We start from the raw sequence: 23,893 nt of genomic DNA, 5'->3' as shown, positions 1-23,893 counted from the left end.
CAGTTGTTGTGGTACTAAGGACCCATGGAGTTTTTACAGCATGTTGGGGAGGGGGAGCATCAGAAAGAGAAAGTGTTCTCAACATGCTCCATGTTCAGACACCACAGCTTCCTCTTCCTGTGCTTACGCACAGCACGGCTCAAATAAACACTCCCAAAGAAATGAAAGACAACTCAGACTGAAGAGAGCACAGGGCCACTACTAATCTAAACGCCTATTTAATATGAGCCAGTTAAAAGCCTTCAAACACACCTCACAAAGCTGAGGAACTTTCCTAAGGAAGTTCCATTCCATTTTCAGCCAGCTCTGTAATTCCATGAATTAACCAAGGGTAACTTCTCCATTAATAAACCAACCACAGTGTAACCTACAATGCTGTAATTATACAAGAGAACACTGACCAAGTGGGAGTATGAAACACAGCTATCACCAAAGCAAGTGCTTCAGGAAATCCTCTGTATAATCAACAGGAAAAAGAACAAAACCTTACTTTGTACTATTTCAGATGTAACAGTACACACCTTCATTCTAGTCAAATAGGTTTCACTTGTTTCTAGAAGTTCCACTAAAATGGTTTTGCTCTTGTCTTGCCAACATTTATAAGAACATCACCGCTTTGATTAGTTTCATACACAGCAAACTAAATAAAGAGCAAACAGGCACAGCCCTTAAAAGCTCAGGAATGAAGATGCACTTACTGCATCAACTCGCTCAGTGTTTTAAGAAGCAATGATGGGCACCATAGATTAAATCATTAAACAGGTAGCCACTGCTGCTGCAGCATTTAACTCATTTTAACTGAAAATCCATCACTTACCAGGTTTAAGGCCTGTAGTATTTTGGACCTGAAAATTATCGTGGCACACAACAGTGCAGTGAACCAGAAAATCAACATTACTCCTGAAGACTGTACTCCTTTCATTCTCTCATATTGTATTAAAAATGTGGCGAGCAACTGCAAACAAATAAAAAAAGTAGCATGAATGCATTATGTTCATAAGCGTTACGATTTAAAACTATACGTAGAGCAGGTACAATATACAAAGCACAAGCATGCTTATCTCAGATCAGGGGTCTGCAAACAAAACAGCAACAAGTGCCATTTTTTCAAATTCGGTTACAAAAATCAATACTTCAAGAGCTGCTTTGCATGTGAATACAAAAGACAGTCTTTAATACGTAACATCAACCTGTACTTTTTGTAACCCGTTTTAAGGGCAGCGCACACACAATGATTTGTACCAGTTAGAAAGTTTAAGTTACTTTCACCCCTGGGCTGGAGAGCAAATGAAGAAAAGGAAATTCTGTGCCTGGGAACAGCCTCTTAAGCAGAAAGGAGCAACGATCCCATCAACCCTCCACACAAGTGAGAACAACAAGAAGTCCTGTGGCAGCTTACAGGCTAACATATTTTGGAGCATAAGCTTTCGTGGGCAAAGACCCGCTTCATCAGATGCATGCAACCTCCCCAACTTCACACTTTTTTTTAAAATATATGAAGTACCCCTTTAAAAAAAAATTATAAAACACACCCAGCCCCCCCCTTAACCCAATCCCCTCTCCCCTCCAGAGCCAGGCACTTCAAGCCCCCTTCCCTGCTTTACCAAATCCCCCCTCCCCTCCTCCAGAACCAGGAACCCCCACTCCCCTCCTCCCCGCTGTTCTCCAATGCCAGCAACTCACCGTCACCACCGTCACAGCTGCCACGCGTCTCTCTAGAAGTGCTGAGATGGGATGCATGTTCACAGTGGCGAACGGTGCTCCTGCGGCTCCGAGCATTTTATTGCTCCAACAGCCACTTGAGGCTCAGATGCGCATACCCCCCAGCCCTCTCTCACATCCCGAGCTTGGCAACCTGCCAGCAGAGTGGGGATCCTGCCTGAGGCAAGCTCTGTGGCCAGGTCTTGCCCAGGGTACTCTTGTTGGAGAGGGGGCGCAATAGACCACCACAGAGGAGTCAGCAGGTTGCATCCACAGCTGCAAATGACTCCTTAAAGAGCCACATGTTGCTTCGGAGCTGCAGGCTGCTGACCCCTGCCCCAGACCATTATTCAGTATTCCAGTATCACCCAAAGATTCCAACTACATCCCAGTGTCTTTGGCCCTGCACAAACATAAGTAAAAGCTAGTCCCCACTCCACCAAGAGTCAGTTTAAAAATTTAAGGCAATGCAGGGAAGAAGCCATCTATAGTACGTATGAGCAGAGCCCCAGACAAAATACGTTCAAAGCATCCGATAGGAATAAAAAAGATCCACAAATCAACACACAGCCACATTTAATTATGAAAACATTTTAGCTTTTCCAAGGGCCTTCCCAAGGCTAAGTGCTTGAAAACTGACTCAGCAAGAGTTCATCTTCAAATAATCACCTCTTCCCTGCTCAGTATAAAGACGCAACAGTAACCAATGGGGTTTATGTTTTTTAGGTCTGTCCCCCCACCCCGCCATTTCCAAACTCTGTTTTGAGAGACCTTTGTACATTTTAGAGCTGTGTCTACGCTAGGTCCCAACTTAGAAGGGAGCATGATAAGTAGGGTGTTAGGAGATTATTAATGAAGTGCTGCAGTGCATATGCAGCACTTCATTAAGCTAAGTCTCCCCCATTGCAAAAATAAAGTGTTAAACTTCCAAGTGTGGGCTTGCGTGTAGCCATGACTCACCCGCAGGTACTTCAAAGTGCCCAGGCTATTTCGGAGTCCCTCTACTCCTCAAAACACCCACTTTGTCAGATGCATGAGTCGGGGGCGAGGGGGAGGGTTCAGAGTAGGATTTAAAGAGGGAGTCTCTGTAAAGGGGAGGTCCAGCGCTCACAGGGTCTATTCAGTCAGTGTGGATGTGGCCCATCCTGACTGAATAGACCGTGTCAGCTCTGGCCCGCCCTTTTACTGAGACTCCCTCTTTAAATCCTCTTCTGAAACCCGCCCCCTGACAATCATGCATCTGATGAGGTGAGTCTTTGCCCATGAAAGCTTATGGTCCAAAATATCTGTTAGTCTATAAAGGTGCCACAGGATTTCCTGTTTTTGAAGATACAGACTAACTCGGTTACCTCTGTCACTAAAGACAGGCTTTCCTGAAGAAGCACAATGGAGAGGCTTTTAAGAAAAGCTAACAGGATAAAACCTGCATTTCCCAGAAGGCAGTCAATCTGGGACACCTAATGCACACACCACCCAACTTTTAATACTTTCCATCACAACACCAGGAGTTTATGCATAAACAAAACAGGTAGTTCAATGAGACACAGAGACCTCAAAGAGCTATTACAAAACACTCATAATGTTAACATTTGTGTTTAAAATTCATTATGGCTGGTGCTTTTCATCCCCAGAATTGAATCAAGTTCTCAAGCACTCACCTTAGTAAATGGCAGCTCCAACCTGCAAAAAATCATAGCTGTAGGGTAACCAGATACCCCATTTTTAAATGGGACAGTCCTGTATTTAAGCCCTCCTGCAGGTGAGGTGTCACAACTTCTTAAAAATGGGCAAATACTCCTGTCTTTCCTATCTCCCCCCTCTTCAGTGGCAGGTCCTGCTGCTAGCCAGACCCCTGCCTGCCAGCTGCCTCCCCACCATCACACAGTGAGGCGGGCCAATGGTGGACAAAGGGAGCTGGGTGTGCCAACTTGGGGAGTGAGGCCAGGCTGCAGTGTGTAGGGTCCATTTGCGCAGTGTGTGCTGGCTCTCAGCAGGGCCCCCTCTCCTGTCCCATTTCCACCTGGCACTGGCTGTGCCCTGCAGTGATGGGTAAGTGCAGGCAGGCACCAGAGGCAGCCTCATGTCACCTCTGCTGCCCACTCATTGGCCCTCCACCTTCTCCCCCCGACTGTCCTCTCCCAGTTTTGCCCATTCTCTCCATGCTCCCCGCTGCTTCTGCATATTCTCCCCAGCCGCCAGAACTATGTGGAGAAATGACCCCTGGTCAGAGCATGGAGATCACTCAAACATCCTGGCGAGCAGGCTCTTTTCTTCCCCAGCTGCCTCTAGCTGGGCTACCACCCCAGGAACATCCACATCTCCCCAGCTCGAGGTGCTGGCCTGGAGGAGCCAAGATCTGCATGTGCCAAAGCCCCACACAGCCCTAGCACCAGGAGGCCTCTCCACTCCTCTGCAATGTGCTGAAATGGTGGGAAAGGAGCAATTTCTAGCCAGTTTCATCCTGACTGGACTGGATCTACAGCAGCCCCCTGGGAAAGGGGCTTAGCACATGCTTCACCTGTGCCCTGCCCTGGGGGCCTGCCCCCTGGGGGCATGACACAGCTCCCTCCCTCAGGCACCCTCCAATGGTGAGCCACCTGTCTAGACAGGTTCACTAAAGCCCCTGCAGTCAGGCTGTACTATGCATCCTTAGGGCTTCACTGCTCTGTAGTCAGGGAAAGGAGGCGGCTGGGTTTTGTCAGTGGCCAATAGCGGCCTGGAGGCTTTGTGGGAAACTGCATGGGCAGAAATGGACAAGCTGCTTCCAACCACATGGTGGGGCTGGGGAGGGAGGGGAGAAGAGCTCTGCAAAGACCAGGGCCAGATCATCTATTCCCCTCTCTTTGCTCCCTTGTGGCTAGAAGAAGCTCCTATCCCTTCCCTCCTGCACAGTGCTGAAAGGATGCAGCTGGACCCATTCTGTTGCAAGCCAGGGCAGAAATCTGAGGGCAGGGGGAGGAGAGGTATGTGACCCAGTATAACATCCCCCTCCCCATGTTGCCTAAGGCGGATGCAGTGCCAGGTACCAAGAGAGAGACATCCATCCCGGGGGCCCAGCCGGGCATGGAGGATGGAGATTACCAGGCAGGGACAGTTGGGTCGTTTGGTTTGGTCACCCCACTACCCCTGTGAGAGAGGTGTATGGGAATGTATGTGTGTTGTCCCCTCCCCACGTGAGCCCTAAAGCCTTCAAGAAATGAAGGTAAACAAAGAGAATACAACTCTGCAGTATTTCTACCAACAAGGCCGCAGGCAACTTGATGTTAACTTGAATGTTTATAAATTTGATTGCTGTTAAATTCGCTTAAAGAAGATTAATTTTCCCTGGTGTCCTGTATTCAGCATAGGAAAACATGCTCACCCTACACCCATGTTCCCCAATTTTTATTTGGCCACAGAACCCTTTTAAACTCAAAAAAAATTTTGTGGGATCCCATTTCCAAGCTCCATCCCCATTGGCCCCCAAACCTGTCCCCCATCTCCAGGCTTTACCTGCTTCAGCCCTCAGCCCCAAATCCAGCCCCTATCCTAAGCTTTACCCCCATCCCATAAACCTGCCCCCACTTTCCCACACGTAACTCACCTCAGCCCCAAAGAGGCCCCCGGGACTAACCCATCTGTGGCACTGGCTGAGGAGCCCCTATGCCGGGTGGCCAGGTACGCCCAGTGCAAGGAAGGCTGATGTGGGTGATGTTCCACTGGCAGGGGTAAGCTGAACCATGCCCACTAGAGGGGTGTGGCCGCTCAAGTAGGAGGGTGAGTGAGGGGTTCTGTACAGCTCCCTGCCTTGCCACCACTGAAATAATGCAATTAAATTCAACAGAAACAGAGAGACAGCCGTGCTAGTCTATATACCATCAAAACAAAAAAGCAGTCCAGTAGCACCTTAAAAAGACTAACAAAATAGTTTATTAGGTGACGAGTTTTCGTGGGACAGACCCACTTCTTCAGATCATCTTCACTTCTTCATCTGATCTGAAGAAGTGGGCCTGACCCACAAAAGCTCGTCACCAAATAAATTGTTTTGTTAGTCTTTAAAGTGCTAGTGGACTGCTTTTTCGTTTTGCAATTAAATTCAGTTGGTTTAATGTCCAGATCCCTCCCACCGCCCTACCGGCCATTAAACCCATTAAATTTAGTTTGATAGTTTCAGCAGCAGCAGGGCAGGAAGCCATAGAGGAGTTAGCTATTGTAATGGAATTTTCTCACAGAAACCTTATTTTCATTTCACGGCACCCTGGGGCTCCACAGAATACCATTTGGGAAACACTGCCCCCCACGGAAGTCTAGAATGAGCCTGCATGCTTCGCAGCCTGCAATTACAAAGCATACAGGCTCAGTATCCAGCACCAGGTTTGCTTAACAAACAAACCCAAGAAAAAGCATTTCGGTTCAGCATCAAGTGAAATCTGTGTATTATGACTATAGTTAACAGAAGAACAATGCTAAGCTTCTGCAAGAAGAGGTAATATGTCCACTTGAGCAAGACAGGTTAGTGGTCATGATTTTGCAACACAGGAGGAACTTGAGTAGAATCATTCTACTTACCATCGTTATACCCAAAACTGTAGGACTAATGATGAAAAATGAAGGTCGTAAAATATTTTGACTTCTTTCCCAGAAAGAATAGAAAAGGTCTGCCCAGCAGATTATCCACAACAGCAAGCCCAAGGCCTGGAACATAAAGTATGAATAAGTACTGAACGTGAACTCCTACCAAATGTAACAAAAATGTCTTTTGGTACGACAAATTAATACATGCACAGTTCAGTACTATTGCCCTGTGTGTGATCCTATTAGGCAATTAAAATTAGTCCAACTTTATATAACATATGTAGAATATCAGGTAAAACCATATTTCTCTACAAGTTCCCCATTAAAAGGAAGAATGCTAGATTACCAAATTACACTCATTCAGAATTACTCCCGATGGCATATCATATGCTAACATTTTATGACACAAAGATTGTAGGGCAACCATTCATCAGTGTTTTCAGTGGGATGGTCCCGTATTTGAGATGCCAAAAAGGCATCCTGATTTATTTCATAACAGGGACTAATTGTCCCTTATTTGCTGTGCAGGCGCAGCTGCCTGCTAGAGAGCATGTATTGTGGGTCAGTAGGGGCTCTCTGCAACAGAGGGAGCCAGCAGATTAGGTACTTTCCCCTTCCCAGAGGCTCAGGGGAGGGGGAGAACACCCCAGCTGCTTCACCCCTGGTGCTTCCCCAAGGCTCAAGGGAGCGGGGGGCAGGGAGGGGAGTGCTGTGGCTTCTCCATCCCAGCCGCTTTCCTGAAGCTTGGCAAAGGGGGAAGGAGAACACCACCGCCCCCTCTCTCCCGGCCCGACCCATATGTGGCCATAGGAGATACGGCCACCCTACAAAGACTGGCATCTCTCTCAACTTAGGTTCGGAAGAAACTCAAACTGCAGGTTTAAAAGTGGTATAGAAATCCCCCAGAATGCTCATTAAGATACCACAGCTACTCTCAAAGGCTCTTGTGAGTTTTATGGAGGAGAAAACTCTGTTTAAAAAAAAAAAAATGAAAATTGCCAATTCAGGGAGAGAAATGGAACAGAATTAATAAAGTTACTCGAAAAAGATAGATGTTTCTATGCTTTAAGAGGTGATTGGTTTAATAAAATCCTCTTTTTATTTTTAGGGTTCAAGCCGAATGATCAAATTGGCCAGCTTCAGAGCACAGAGTGAGCTTTGCTGCTGTATCCAAGGTCAGCAGCATGCATCAGCGCGCACACAAGGACCGTGAAAGACAGGTGCTGTTCTCATACGAGAAGAACTTATTCTCAGGCACCCGAAGACTTGGAAATCAAATTCAGGTGAACTTTATGCATGAACCGCATCCCAGTATGAACAATTAAAAACAAAAAGTCAATTTGGTACAAACTTAAAAAAAAACAAACAAAAAAAAAAACACAAAATAAAATCCAAATAAATTGCACCGACACTGCAGTGAAAGTCGCTTACTGTTTTGGCTTTGTTGAGATGTGACATTTGGATGTAGCCCCGGTCATGGTGACGGAGGTACAGGAAGTATATTGGGAAGCACACCCACAGATAAATGCAAGGCACCCAGACAAGGAAGGTGTTCTGAAAGCACTTAGTGAAATCTGGATTTTCTGTGTACCATGTCAAGTTCCAGTCCTGAGGAAATAAAATGGATAAGCAGTTTAGGAAAAAGCAAATTCACCACTTTAAAAAAAAAAAAAGTAAAAATAAAAAAATAAAAACTACTCGGACATGAGGTGTTTTAGTCTCCCTGGACTGTTAATCTAAATCTGGATTAAGGATTAAAAATCAAATGGCTCAAGACTAGAGAATATTTCAAATTCTGCTTCACCTCAGACTATCCAAGAAGTTTTAAAACTGCTACCAGAAAAAAAGGTCATTGTTCTTGGGTTGCCGGGTTTCCGGACAGGATGTGATTGCCATGAATGGCATCTGGTCTGAGCCAGGAGAATTAGCAACCCTATGTGCTGGTCTCAACAGCTACCACAGCAATCTTCTCACTGAACTGGCAGAAGATGACCTGTAACTGCACTAGTTATTTTAAAAATATCACTGCAGAAAAACGCAGTTTCTTGTGTCCATTACCCTAGTTTTGGAAATGTTACTTAATATTTGTCATGAAAAAGAGATATAAAGATTAAAAATCCAAGATCAGCAAAGAAACCTTGAAAGTACTGTTATACAGCCAGCTTCACAGGGCAATGTTTCTAAACAGATGAAAATTCTCAGTACTTGCGAATTCACGGAGATGATCTGTACAACTAAGGGAGAACCACAGAATACTGGGACTGGAAGGAACCTCGAGAGGTCATCGAGTCCTGCCCCCTGCCCTCATAGCAGGACCACGTACTGTCCAGACCATCCCTGACAGACATTTATCTAACCTGTTCTTAAATATCTCCTGAGACGGAGATTCCACAACCTCCCTAGGCAATTTATTCCAGTGTTTAACCACCCTGACAGTTGGGAACTTTTTCCTGATGTCCAACCTAAACGTCCCTTGCTGCAGTTTAAGCCCACTGCTTCTTGCTATACCCTCAGAGGCCAAGAAGAACAAGTTTTCTCCCTCCTCCTCCCGCCATCCTTTTAGATACCTAAAAACCGCTATCATGTCCCCACTTAATCTGCTCTTTTCCAAACGAAACAAGCCCAATTCTTTCAGTCTTTTTTCATACATCATGTTCTCTAGACCGTTGATCATTCTTGTTGCTCTTTTCGGGACCCTCTCCAATTTTTCTACATTTTTCTTGCAATGTGGTGCCCAGAACTGGACACAGTACTCCAACTGAGGCCTAACCAGCGCAGAGCAGAGCTGAAGAATGACTTCTCGTGTCTTGCTCACAACACACCTGTTAATGTGTCCCAGAATCATGTTTGCTTTTTTTGCAACAGCATCACACTGTTGACTCATTTAGCTTGTGGTCCACTATAACCCCTAGATCCCTTTCTGCCATACTGCTTCCTAGACAGTCGCTTCCCATTCTGTATGTGTGAAACCGATTGTTCCTTCCTAAGGGGAGCACTTTGCATTTGTCTTTACTAAACTGCATCTGGTTTGACTTAGACCATTTCTCCAATTTGTCCAGATCACTTTGAATTATGACCCTATCCTCCAAAAGAGTAGCAAACCCTCCTAGCTTGGTATCATATGCAAACTTAATAAGCTTACTTTCTATGTCAATATCTAAATCGTTGATAAAGATATTGAACAGAACCAGTGCCAAAACAGACCCCTGCAGAACCCCACTTGTTATACTTTTCCAGCAGGATTGAGAACCAATAACAACTATTGTCTGAGTACAGTTATCCAGACAGTTTTGCACCCACCTTATAGTAGCCCCATCCAAGTTGTATTTGCCTAGTTTATTGATAAAAATATCATGCGAGACCATATCAAATGTCTTACTAAAATCTAGGTATACCACATCCAATGCTTCTCCCTTATCCACAAGGCTCGTTATCCTATCAAAGAAAGCTATCAGATTGGTTTGACATGATTTGTTCTTTACAAATCCATGCTGGGTGTTCCCTATCATCTTACCACCTTCTAAGTGTTTGCAGATGATTTCCTTAATTACTTGCTCCATTAACTTTCCTGGTACAGAAGTTAAACTGACAGGTCATAGTTTCCTACGTTGCTCTTACTCCCCTTTTTATAGTGACTTTCACTTTGAAGTTACTTTCCCTTTTGGGCCGACTCCTGCTCCCTCTATATCTTGGTCTACACAAGGACAGAAAATCTATCCCAGACACACCTATGCCATTAGCATAGCTAGAATCGACATATCAGGATTGACTTCCTTCCCCCACGTGGATCAGGGCTCTTCAGCCTTGAGTGGACATCCCTCACTCCCCGCAATAGAGTGCAGTAAGAGGGCTGATGGTCAAGCCCAGAGAAATCAATTTTGCCATGTCCGTGAATCAAACTCCGAGGGATCGATCACAGCATGTTGAATACCGGGTAAGTGTAGATTCAGCGCATGAAGCTGTCAGCTTCTAAAAAGGAAGAGGATAAGACTCTATGTACCTGAGAGCTTATCCACATGGGCCACAAGCCAAAAGTACAGATTGAACCTCTCCAATCCGGAACTCTCTCATCCAGCAACAGCCATAATCCATCATGATATTGGTTAGGTGGACAACCACTTATCGGGGGGGGCGGGGTGGCCAAGTTCTCCGTGGTTCCATAAAGTTTGTTTACAGCCACCAGTCATGGCTCTCAGTGCTTTGTGCTGTTATTTACCCATAAATGTCTTCTAAGAGCCCCGTAAGCAGTGAACGTGCTGGTAATACTGCTAGACAATATTGACCTCCCGTGGACCAGCAAATTCTCTTGTCTGGCACTGGTCAGGTCCTGAGGGTGCCCAATTAGAGGGATTCAATCTGCATTAATCAACAGCACACTGGCTAATCATGCAATAATGTCGCTGGTGGACATTGGTACAAAGTAGTAGAAGTTCTGTCATGCAGTTTCGTGTAATTTTTCCTTTGCTCTGAACATGGTGCAGAAACAGAGTCTAATCTAAAGTTAACATGTACAGAAAAAGAATACTGACTATCACAGTAATTGAAGTATGATCACTATTTCCACTGCTGGCCACAAAGATAAATGGTGACACATACTCATTACTAAAGGAAATCTTATCCCATGAGAACTCATTCTTAGTCTGAGCAAAGGAAAAGGAGACAACAATGAAGGAAACAATACATGATTATTACTACCAAGATGGTACGACAGTTATGAACAAAATCAAGTGTTGGGATTGCAAAGTAAATAACTACAGTTACATTATAAAACTGAAAATAACATGTAACTGAGCAACAGATAGTTTCTCTCAAAAGACCAGAATGATACAGTCAGGCAAAAATGCTTATGCCAAAAGAAAAGCAAGAGTATGCTACACTTAAAGACACTTGACATCTGCGGTTCAAAGGAACACAGTCAGCATGTGACACATTTGAATTTTTTTTTAACTTATTATTGTTACAACACTTAAGAAAAAAAAAAAATCTATTTGCTCTGCTGACTTCACATTTTTACAGCACTGTGTAGAAAGTCAGTGCAACTGTTGGAATATAATGGTCACAATCACAAGCAATTCAAAGCACTTTACCTCCTCTGTAAAGCAAGGAGGCATAGAGCGGTGAAGTGACTTACTCAAGGCCACCAAATAATCTAGAGGCAAAAATGGGAATAGAATTCCGCTCTCTTGACTCCCAGGCCTCCATCCAACAGCCCACAATACCACCTCATACATTTATTTCCCCATCTCACAGACAGACAGTATTTTACAAATACATTTTGAGAGAAAAGAAAATGTAGTTACAAAGTCACAAAAGTTGGCAGAAAGTGCTAAGGTAACCTTGAAAATATTTTTAAGTTCATGTTGTTTAGACTAGCTAGGTATCAGGCTGATGGTGTTTGCGTGCGTGTGGAGGGGAAGCTTATGAAGAATGCAAGCATTCCAGTTTAAGCCAAGAACAATTCTTCGGGAACTAGTTTTTGTTTGTTTGTGGGGGATGAGGGGGGCAAGAGAGGAAAGACAGCCTAAACATGGAGCTGATGTGAGAGAGCAGAAGGAAGCAAAACATTCAATAACATTTGTACCCTTTTCATGTCATCTTCTGTAAGTCAGAGCCTGCCAGTTTCTCTGTTTTAGCCATAGGGTTACATATACTGACTATCAGAACAAAAAGCAGTCAAGTAGCACTTTAAAGACTAGCAAAATAATTAGGTGGGCTTTCGTGGGACAGATCCATTTCTTCAGACCATAGCCATACCAGAACAGACTCAATATTTAAGGCACAGAGAAACAAAAACAGTAATCAAGGAGGACAACTCAGAAAAAAAAATAAATGATCAAGGTGAGCAAATCAGAGAGTGGAGGGGTGCGGGGGGAAGGTCAAGAATGTGTGTGGCTATCAAATATACTTAGCTACAAGTGATCAAATGAGGGTATTTTAAATATTTTTATATCTTGTTAGCAGTGAAATTAAGGTTTCTGACCAAGTACATGCTCAGTGCAAACACAGGTTTTTCTAGGAAGTTTCTACTGAAAAGAACAGGATCTGGCAAGGTGTGTGCATGTGTGAGAAAGTCTCTCAGTATGAGTGTGTGTGTACCCATCTGTCTGTTCACCTCTGGGTCAAACAACTCCTTGTATGATTCTGCAGGAACTATAATGAGCATCACAGATAGCAGCTGCAGAGTCATTGAGATGGCATGTGTATTTATTTCCTTAGCCTTAAATGACACCATCTAGATTACAGCTTTTATTGGAGCAATGTGTACTGGCGAGAGGACACTTTGGAACCACAGAGTTCTGCAGGTCTGTGTGGCTGGAAAGTTTCTCTCTCTCTCTTATGTACAGACGTTGGTGCAATAAAAGATAATCACCTCATCTACCTTGTCTTCCCCATATCCTGGGACTGCCACGGCTACAACTGCATACCACTGGGATTTTCAGCTTAGTCATGCTTATACTTGGCCACCACACAACCATTTCCTGCTTTAAAGATTTCAGTTTTGCTGCTCCCCTAACATGCGACAGTTATACAAAACATTCGCTATGTGGGGCAAAATGAAACTCACTGCTCTCCTTATGTAATTTTGATGAGCAGGTCAACATCCCTTCACAGTCTAGTGCCCTCTGTGCACTGGAAGTCACTGCATCATGCCTACTGTAAAGATGAGATGTTCCATTTTGTGAATTCTTCAGTTCCCAATTACTTCATAAAACAGTTCTCCTGAAAACCCCTTCAAATCTAGAGGTGCTCTCTGTGCATGCGTCAGGCAGAAACTACCTTAATCTATGAGACATGAAATATGTAAAACTGGAATGGACATTTCATTTCCTCAAAAAAACAACTTCTGAAAACAATACTGACGTATATGACATGGAGCGACAAAATAAAACAAAAAAGGCAGCACCTTTATGTTTATTTTCTGTGTAATTTGTATATGTTTGCTTTTTCTTACAAATCTACCTTGGAATTGGACTTACTACCAAGCCACCCTTATGTTTATTTATATCCCAAGCAGTCTCAAACCAAAGTACACTGCTGTCTGTGGGGCTGTTTTCGCACCTTCAGGGGTAATAACCTGGAGCGAAAGTGTCCAAATTGTTTCGCAACTAACATGGGGAGGATGGTTATCAAGAAACTCTGAAACGGCAGGACTTTTGGTGTCACCCTACATGGAATCACTGGGCTGGTGGAAAACAGGATGAGACTTTGTGGACAGGCTGCTTGTGTCAGTGCTCTGAACAAAAGCTGCAAAAGTAAAAGGCACCCAAGGTTACATGAAGACAGAGACAGACATTTCACTGGTCTGGGTAGTCTCCAAAATATCACACAAGGCTACACCCCTACACATTTAAACACAGTTGGTAAGAGTCAAGCAAAGTCATGGACAAGAAATGCACAGGCAGGGCAAGACAGTTCAGAAAGGAGCTAGACTGCTATCAGCTGTAATAGCAAAATATTTTCTTGCACCCATCAGGCCCACAATGAGGGGAGAAAATGAAAGCCTTTCCACAAATATTTCTCCAACATTGACAAGGCTACAGAATGACCCTTGTAATCAGTGTGGCTCATGAAGATACAAGACAGATAAAATAAAAGATAGGCAAAAGGCACAGAGGAAAACAAGAAACTAAACTGAACAAAGAAATACAAAAATGTGGGATTATGGGAGACTCTTTTAACACTTAAGACCCCTGGAAAGCAAGGAAACCCCAGTTCGTTTTTCCTCATTCCTTACAGGTTTATTTCAATGGCATAAATCAGCAAAGTCCCTTAATTCGGACACCAGGTTTAACACAAGCAAAAGGAAGGCTCTGCATGTGTCACTGAGGCCATTCTGTTCTAGGCAGGTTCAGCCAGGGCTGAAGTCTAGTCTGTGCTGCCACACTTTAACTACCAGCTCAAGTCTTTGATGTAAGGATGGGAGCGATGCATCATGAGAACTTCATGTGGGGAGGATGAAAAAGTGAGAGAACAGCTGATTTTAAAGTCAACAAATCCAGGATAGTTAGGCAATCATACAATATATTGTCCTTCCTGTAGTCCAGGTCAGTTTCATAGTTTCACATCCTTTTAGGGTAAATTAAGACTCTGAAAAGTCAAGAAAAGTGCAGCAGAAAAAAAGAAAACAGTGGAATTAGATAGAAATACAAGTAGTAATATTGTTGAAAGATGGTGGACTCAAAACAAAATGGAGCAATAGCGACTCAAAAACAAGATCACTGGCAGGCAATACCAAATATTAATAGCGCTCATTTTCCATAGAAACAATGAGAAATCCTATGGTATCTTATAGACTAAACAGATGCATCTGACCAAGTGGGTCTTTGCCCACAAAAGCTTATGTTCCAATATAGCTGTTAGTCTATACGGTGCCAGAGGAGTTCTCTTTGTTTTTGGGGATACGGACTAACACGACTATCCCCTGATGCTTATTTTTCATGCCATCTAATGATGGCTGATGCCCCTATTTTTCACTGAAAAAAATTTACTTGTTAGCATACCAGATAAAGAGTCCCACATGCATGCTCAATTACTGCTTCACAAAAACAACAGCTTTGGAATTTGCAGCCCTCTGACTGAAGCTGCTGGTGGCGGCTTGCGAATTGCAGTATGTGTCCCACAGAAGAGATGAGAGGTGAAAGGGAAGAAGCCTAGTGTGGAACCTAACATCTTACGTTGTTTTGGGCACAGATGTTTGCCGCAGTTTTACTGGAGATGGCTGCTGGTTTTGTTATGATTTTATTTCAATAAAATCCCAACATCCTCACACGGCAATAGACAAGAACTTTTATAATATTGATATTTAATAACTCTACCACCGGCTTCTCCAGCATCTAAGATTTATTTTAAAGAAGTTAAATTTCTTGCTCTATGGTTCTTGGCCACCTATCCCAAGTACATACTTATACCAAGCAAAATATGCAGGAAGAGACTGAAACAATAAATCTGGGGGTCAAGCAACAGCTCCTTCTACAGGTGCAAAAGGCTTAAATCACAAGTAAAAAGCACGCTGGCAAAAAAAAAAAAAAAAATAGAACTGGCACCAGATGACAAGCATTCACATGGACTCACTGAAAACCTATCAATCAAACAAGTATCGGGGGTAGCCATGTTACTCTGTACCTAGAACAACGAGAAATCCTGTGGCACCTTATAGACTAAGATTTTTTTGGAGCATAAGTTTTCGTGGGCAAAGACCTGCTTTGTCAGATGCCTTGGATGTAGAGTAGCACTAGACGCAACTGATGAAGGGGGTCGTTGCCCACAAAAGCTTATGCGCCAAAAAAAAAAAAAAAAAAAATCTGTTTGTCTATAAGATGCCACAGGACTTCTTGTTGTTTTTCTTAGTCAAACCTGAAACTGTACAAGCTTTGGGAAAGTAAGGCTCCAACATGCCTTGTATTTCCATTTCAAAAGTGAAAGCTTAACTCTTTCTTCTGACAGCTGATTCCACATAAAGCCTATGCACATAATAAGAATGCTCATGAAAACAAATTCCTGTCTAAGCTTTCCTAGACTGGTAAAATGGTAGTGTGGGTAACAAACATAAAATGTAAAATCTGCCTCTATCCATGGGAGACAAACTAAGCATGTTATGTCCTAAATGTGTCTAATTTTGGAAATAAACATTCAAAACTTACTTGTGGTTGGAGGATTTCATCCCTGGCATGTTAAAGGAGCAGCCCCATGCCTCATGTTCTCAAATCAGTAATCCTTTTAAAAATATGCTTTGTTGAAGATTTCCATTGTCAGAGGCAATAAAAATTAAATGTGCACACAGCAGGTCTGAAAGTTAGTCACTGCTCTGGAGCCGCATGCTGCTCCTTAAAAAATTAATCCTGTGATTCATTGGGAAATTAATCTCATTGTTAAACAAGAATAAGATACTAAGTATTTTGGCATGTTTTCTACATTTTCAAACATTGATTTCAATTACGAGGCAGAACAGCAAGTATACAGTGCTCACTTCATATTAATTTTTGTTACAAATCCTTGCAGTATAAATAAAATACAGTAGTAGTCATCCCTCGAGTTATGCAAGGGTTGTGCTCCCACACACCCTCACGTAAGTCCATTTTCGCACAAGTTGGGGGTGGGGGGCAGCCAGGGAAGCAGAAGGAGCACCAGGAACTCATTTTGGAAGTTAAGTCCTGGGGCTGGGATGGGGAGGCAGTTGGGGAGGGTTAAGCCTGGGGGTGGGTTGGGGCCGTAAAACAGGGACAGGGGGATTAAGCTGGGGTGGGTTAGGGCTGCAGGGTGGGCAGAGTTAAGCTGGACCCACACACGGGGGGGGGGAGGGAGCCAGATGTGGGCAGGGAGGTGTGATCCAAAGCCACATGCAGGTGGGGGGGGGAGGGAATTTGAGTTGCACTGAACTCCCATTTATGCGAGTTGAGGGCAACTTGAAATCACGCACTGAGGGATTACTGTAGTATTTTTGAGTTTTCCTAACAAGTACTATAGCACAATCTCTATCATAAAAGCTGAACTTGAAAATGTAAAATTATGTACAAAAAGTAACTTCATTGAAAAATAAAGGAAAGTAAAAATTTTAGACCCTACAAGTCCACTCATTCCTAATTCTTGTTTGGTCAGTTGTTCAAAACGTTTGATTACAATGTATGCATGAGATAATTCTGCCTGGTTCTTGTTTACAGAGTCACCTGAAAGTGATAACAGTCCATATGGCACCACTGTAGCCAGCATTACAAGGTATTCACATACCAGATACACTATTTAGGCATATCCTTATGCTTCAACCACCATTCCAGAGGACACGTCCACACCGATGACACATTCTGTTCGATAATGACCCACAGCAGAGTGAATGGACACATTTTCATTTGCAGCACTGGAGTCAGGAGCCACCAGCAGAAGGTTGATTTTCTTTTTTGGTGGTTTGAGTTCTGTAGTTTTTGCATGGGAATGGTGCTCTTTTAAAGCTTCCAGAAGAATGCTCCACAATTCTCTGCCAGACTTTGGATAGCACTTCAGATTCTTAAACCTTGAATTGAGTGCTGTAGGTATTTTTAGAAATCTCAACTATGCGTGAAAATGTTCTTAAAACTAACATGTGCTGGGTCATCATATGGCAGAATCCAGATAAAACAGAATAGGAAATATACAATTCTCTCCCAAGGTGTTCAGTCAATCAACACACTATTTTCTTAACAAGCATCATCATCGTCATTCCTCTGGGATGGTAGCTGAAGCATGAAGGACAAATAAATGTTTAGCGTACCTGTCACACAAATACCTTGCAACACCAGCTACAGAAGTGCCATAGGAACACCTGTTCTCACTTTCAGAGAACTTTCTAATTAAAAGCAGGCAACACTATCTTGCATAAATGTGAACAAACTTGATTGTCGTAAGCGACCAACTGAACAAGAAATGGGACTGAGTGGACATGTATGTGCTTAAGTTTTTACATTGTCTTGTTTTTGAGTAAAGTTGTGTAACAAAAATAAAATCTACATACGTAAATTATGCTTTCAGGATCAAGAGACTGCACTGTAGTAACTGTTAGATTAACTGAAAGATATGGTTTTTTTAATCATGTTTGCGGTACAAATATTTGTAATCAAACATGATGAGCACTGTACACTTTGTATTCTGCACTGTAATAGAAATCCATTATTTTCATTTCGTGAATTAACTGTGATTAATTGACAGCTCTAACCTATAGATCAGGGTTTCCCAACCTATGGGTCCAGACATGGGCCACGATTACATTTCAAAAGGGTTGTTGGCTGGGCTGGGCAGCTCCACAGGTGGCTCTTAAAAAGCCAGTCACACTGAAGTGGTACTCAACTTTTTAATTGGATTAATAGCTGTCAGGCAGTTAAGCCAATTAATAAAATTGAGAACCATTTCAGCTTCAGGGGAGAGAACTTCATACCTGAGGAGCAGCGCCCAGCTCAGATGAGGTGGGGGCCTGGGTCTGAGGCTAGGAGGGAAGGCAGAGCTCATCAGCTCCCTGGCTTCCAGCCTCTGCAGGAGGTGCGTTTCCCCCAACCACCAGCAGGGTTCCTGTGGTTGGCGCTGCCAGCAGCGCTCTGCCCCAGCCAGCTTCCAACTGTGGGGGATTGGGGTCTGCCCCAATCAGTTTCCATCTGTGTGGGTCAGAAGTCCCTGAAACCCGCCCTGGCCCCGGCCCCAGCCATGGTTTCTGTAGCTGGCTCTGCCCCTCCAGCTTTCAGCCACAGGGGTTGGGATCCCCACAGCTGGTGCTGCCCGCCGGGGCTCTGCCCCCGCCAGTTTCCATGTGCATGGGTCAGGGGTACACCCCCAGCCCCAGCTGTGATTGCCATGGCTGGCTCTGACAGCAGGGCTCTGCACCAGCCGGCTTCCAGATGCAGGGGTCAGGGTCCCGTCGCCTGACCCCAGCTGGGGCTCCCACAGCTTGAGCTGCAGGCTGGGCTCTGCCCTAGCAGGCTTCCAGCCGTGAGGGTGGGGCTTACCCGTACAAGCCGGGGGTCCCATGGCTGGTGTTGACGGCCCAGGGCTCCACGCCCCAGCCAGCTTCCAGCAGCAGGGGGCCCCTGTGCCACCATTACCCCCCGGAGTGTGACTCCTCTAGTTCCCTCCAGCCCGTGTGTGTGACTCCCTAGCCCCCTCTAGACCTCTCCAGCCCGAGTGACTCCTAGCCCCTGAGCGTGACTCCCCTAGCCTCTGAGTGTGGGGTTTAAGCTGGGGTGAGCAGTTTGGGGATGAGTGTCTTTCCACCACCTCAACTCTGATTACTATAGTAAATGCAGTGTTATTAATATATTTCCCCTTTTCTATATAACAACATATGAATATATAAACACGAGGGGGCACAATTTTATATTTTTGCCCCAGGTGCAAAATTAGCTAGTTATGGCACTGCCACACGCACCCCACCCCCGTTTTTGAATTGCCTTGGGTCACCAAGTCTTCCTGGATCGTCGAAATGGGTCCCCATCTGCAAAAGGTTGGGAACTGCTGAACTATAGTCACCCAAATGCTAAAGCCTGCTCCCAGATCTCCAAAAGATATAATGATTAGTGATAGGCACTTACAGGCACCTATTGCCTCCCTTCCCCATCCTGATTTTCATACTTCCTATAGGGACACCCAGCTGATCACCAGTTATGCCATTATGCAGAGCTATAATACTGTTCACATGCAATAAACCTATATATCAACACTCAGTTTGATGAGCTGCTGACCTGAGGGTGAGAAATTGTATGTAGGGCTCATCTTTCCCTGCGAAACATATAAATGGCTTGTTCTACATAAGTTCGCTCACTCTCTCACACACGCACACTTGCAGGCCTCCAGTGTGTTGAATATCTGGCCTTGAAAGTCACTCTACGACCAAATTATCATCACGCTGGTAACAACCTACATAGACAAACCTACTTCTGTGTGTTCACGAGCTTTTCAACAAGTAGTTACATGCCACGTTTTGCATAAAGCAGATATGAATTATGCATATTCATATTCAAAAATGTATTTCAACAAAAGTTTGGGGGAGTAGCATTGCAGTATGGGGTGCTGGCTCCGTGAAAGGGCTCAGGGCTAGAACTTGGGATGCAGGAGGCAGTATATGGGGTCTCGGCTCTGAGAAGGGAGGCATGGTTGTGACAGGAGACTGAGGTGCAGAAGGGGCATGGCATGCTGGCTCTGGGAGGGGACTAGAGGTAGTGGGCTGCCTCCCACCAAGCTACACTTACCACGGGCAGCTTTCAGTAAGCACCACAGCAAAGCTCGGGCCTGCCCAAGCCGCACATCACTCTCAGAACAGGCCAGTGTGTCCCTGTAGCCCCGGGATGGGAATCAGGGGGCACATGGCTCTGCACTTCTCTGCCAGCGCCAGCACCAGCCCCACATGTCCCATTGGACAAAGGAGGGTTTGGTGTTTGCAGCTAGGAGCAGCATGCTGAGACATCTGTCCAGCCTCCACACACACAAGGCCACAATGGCCACTTCCAAGAATAAGCCAGTTACGTGTGGCCGGGGCAAGCAGGGAGCCTGCCGATCACGATCACCTAGAAGATCCCCCAGGACTGACCAGTTAATAGCCTCTGACTTGGGGTAAGAAGGAAACTGATCTGTGATCATTACCTCACCGTAAAAACACACCAGCAAAGACCAGCCCTGTGTTATCCTTGAGAAAGCCCTTTAGCCGAGTCTCCTTAAATGTCAGGAACAGGAATGTTGGGCATCATTGTTCAGGAGCCTTAGACACAGAGAAGGTGTTAATGGATGAGCTTCATCCCATCCACCCTGTTTCTAGTCACTTTAAACTCAAAATCTAGAGATTTCCATTATTTATTTTCACTGATTTTTTTTAAGTATTGTCACTTGAGCATCTCTAAATACTGAAACTAGGCTCACTGCTGGTATCTTTCAAACCACAGTAAGGTGCTTAAGATAAGCTATGCTCCAACAGAAATATAAAACGGAGCATGGCAAGAGATATAAAAAAGGAATCCATTTGGTCCACTAGTGTTTACTTTCATTACAAGTTCTCCAAGGAACACATTTATAACAGACTCCACTAGGACAAGTCCCTTTATTGAATTCTGAAGATTATAAATGAAGATGCCCATTTGCACCTGTAGAATTCTTGCAGCAAAAGGCTCTCCAAAGCACTAACTTGCATAATGCTACCCCAGCAAGTGTGCAGCACAGCCAAGAACAGAACAATCACCTGACTCGCAGGCCTGTGCGTTAATCTACAGACCACATTTCCTGTCACGGAGATTCCACAGCTCAAGCTCTCCTCATATATTGCTTTGGTCCTGACACAGGCCAAAAGAAATAAAGGATTAAAAGCTCCTTGTGAAAGAACATATGGCACCAACTGAAACAATAATAGTAACTGAGCATTCACAGAGCCACAAGACAACCACCAAAACAAAAACAAAAAAAAGCATATTTACTTAACCAAGCTGGAAAATGGGAAGTGAGCATATAACATGTTCCAGGAAGAGCAATTTCATTTTACACACTACTAAAATTAGCCACTGTACTCAAACTGGCACGTGAAAGTCAATGTTGATTTATGCAACGTAATGCACTTTGGAAAATATAATCCCAACTATACATATAAAATGATGGGGCCTGACTTAGCTTTTCTGACTGCCACTGCACACTGAGTGGATGTCTTCAGAGAACTATCTACAATGACTCCAAGATCTCTTTCTTGAGCAGTAACAACTAACAAAAATGTTGGGAATCATTAAGAAATGAACAGATAACACGATAGAAAATGTCATATAACCTTTATATAAATCCATGGTACATCCACATCTGGAATACTGTGTATAGATGTGGTCACCCCATCGCAAAAAAGATAGATTGGAATTGGAAAAGGTTCAGGAAAGGGCAACAAAAATGATTGGGGTATGGAGCATCTGCCATGTGAGGAGAGATTAATAATACTACGACTTTTTAGCTTGGAAAAAAGATGATTAAGGGGGGATATGACAGAAGTATATAAAATCGTGACTGGTCTGGAGAAAATAGATAAGGAATTGTTTATTACTCCTTCATACAACACAAGAACTAGGGGGTCACCAAATGAAATTAATAGGCAGCAGGTGTAAAACAAACAATAGGAAATATTTTTTTCACACAACGTACAGTTAACCTGTGGAACTCCTTGCCAGAGAATGTTGTGAAGGCCACAACTATAGTAAAGTTTAAAAAAGAACAAGGTAAATCATGGGGGATACGTCCATCAATGGCTGTTAGCCAGGACAGGCATGGACGGTGTCCCTAGCCTTTGTTTGCCAGAGCCTGGAAATGGGCAACAGGGAATTGATCACTTGATGATCACCTGTTCTGCTCACTCCCTCTAAGGCACCTGGCATTGGCCACTGTCGAAGACAAGATACTGAGCTTGGTGGGCCTAGGGTCTGACCCAGTATGGCTGTTCTCATGTGCTCATGTTCATCCAAGAAATCAAAAAGCCTCAGGAGCGGCCTCCCACAGGGTGGAAAGTTCTGCAGGCCACTCCCAGGAAGCAATGCCTGCTCCCTGTCCCACACTAAAGTTTCCAGTCTTCTCCCACTCAGAATTTATATTCACCAATAATGTCCTGCATTTGGTGTTTGTCCCAAGTTATGGCACATCTGATCCTCCAAGGTCAACTGAAGTAAATGGTGTAAGAAAATCCCAATCTCCCTGCCACCCCCCGACACACACAATGTATGCTAACAAAATTCCACCACCAGCTGTGCTGCATATCCACTAGATCAAAAGCCAGAACAGTCATTAGGGGACAGCAAGCAGGACAAATGCCTGGGAACCCATACTGCAGCGGGCCCCACAAAGCTAAGTTGTTTGGGCTTTGGGGTTTGTTTGTTTTTTTTAAAATCATGGGCCTCAGCAACTCTTACTGTGGCCCAGCTCTCTGGTTTATTTTGGTAAATGCCCTGAAACATGCTCACAGCACCCAGAGAGTCCTGACCCTGACTGAGAACTGCTAGTCTACAGCACTGTCTGAAAGCAGTACCAAGTAGCAACTGTATAGTGCAAGACATTACAAAGACAAACCCTGCCACAGTTTAACCAATGGGCTAAGTCATTCAGTCTGCAGTAGTAACTTCATCCCATACATAAAAAGCACCAAACACTAACTACCCACCCCACACACACTTGCAAACAAGTGTGAGCCCAAAGTGATACAAAAATCAGAGACAAGTGAAAACAAAAGTTCAGTCTCAAACCGCTTTCTCACTACTGTATTACCTCTCACGTCAAATATTAAGAAACAAGCTAAATTAGGATACACAGAAACCCGCAAGATATAGAGTAAATAATATCTTACTGCAACTAGAATTAAAACTAAACTTTGAGGCATCTTTTCTGCGGTAACTGCATTTCACTAAATGGAACTACTAGCTCTTCCAGTTTATTAGCGTTTCACAATCTAATTAAGATGAAATGTTCATTCTCCAGACCATTATTACTAATGCACTAATGTACAGCCATTACTATGCCACTTAGACGTGTTCCAAATAATGGTCTAAAAAGTAAATTTGATACCTCCAGTTTATATACATTTCAATTTTAGCAGCCATTCATTCCATTTCCAACAATTAACTAGAGATAGCTAGATCTGCAATGATATTTACAGTAGCCAGAATGGGAATTAAAATCAAGTTGCTAAATTTTCAGGGAGGTGCCCTGTTCCAATACTGTAGGATATATGTTATGTAAATCAAGGGGGAAAAGCATGTGCATAGGAGCAGCAAGTTTCTTCACGAGTTGACATAATTATCCCCTTCAGAATACATTGTATGAATCCTTTTCCCACCTGGTATGCTCTACAGTTATCATATACCAGTCTATGAAAAGGTACATGTACCTCTCCATTCAGATACCTAGTCTACACGCTTCTCTTTTACTCTGTACCTTCATAACCCACTCTAGGTATCCAAGTTTTAGTCCCAGATCTGCCAATGTCTTTTTGGGTAATCTCTGCAGGTCAATTTCATCTACCTATGCCTCTGTTTTCCGGCTGAAAAATGGGATAGCAATTCTGACCTCCTGCATAAAGCACATTGAGCGCTTCTATTGGAGAACAAGGTATGATTACTATTTACAGCTATTTTTGCTTAGGACTCCCTTTTATCCTTCAAGTACATTGAACATGATA

At 44.0% G+C, this 23,893-nt stretch overlaps 1 protein-coding gene across 3 annotated transcripts in view; it reads right to left on the bottom strand.

The window, feature by feature from the left end:
* Positions 1–23,893, bottom strand: part of ABCC1 (ATP binding cassette subfamily C member 1 (ABCC1 blood group)) — a 108,827-nt gene that overhangs the window by 67,282 nt on the left and 17,652 nt on the right. For all 3 annotated transcript variants that reach the window (XM_075011051.1, XM_075011050.1, XM_075011052.1), the window contains exons 2-4: positions 7,687–7,863; positions 6,250–6,375; positions 818–955 (exon numbers count right to left, since the gene is read on the bottom strand). In XM_075011051.1, coding sequence (XP_074867152.1) covers positions 818–955; positions 6,250–6,375; positions 7,687–7,863 — 441 coding nt within the window. The remainder of the gene's footprint in view (positions 1–817; positions 956–6,249; positions 6,376–7,686; positions 7,864–23,893) is intronic.

Source organism: Carettochelys insculpta, chromosome 16 (assembly GCF_033958435.1).
Source record: "Carettochelys insculpta isolate YL-2023 chromosome 16, ASM3395843v1, whole genome shotgun sequence".
Lineage (NCBI taxonomy): Eukaryota > Metazoa > Chordata > Testudines > Carettochelyidae > Carettochelys > Carettochelys insculpta.
The sequence above is the reverse complement of the archived record's forward strand: the minus strand, read 5'-3'. Positions and strand labels throughout refer to the sequence as shown.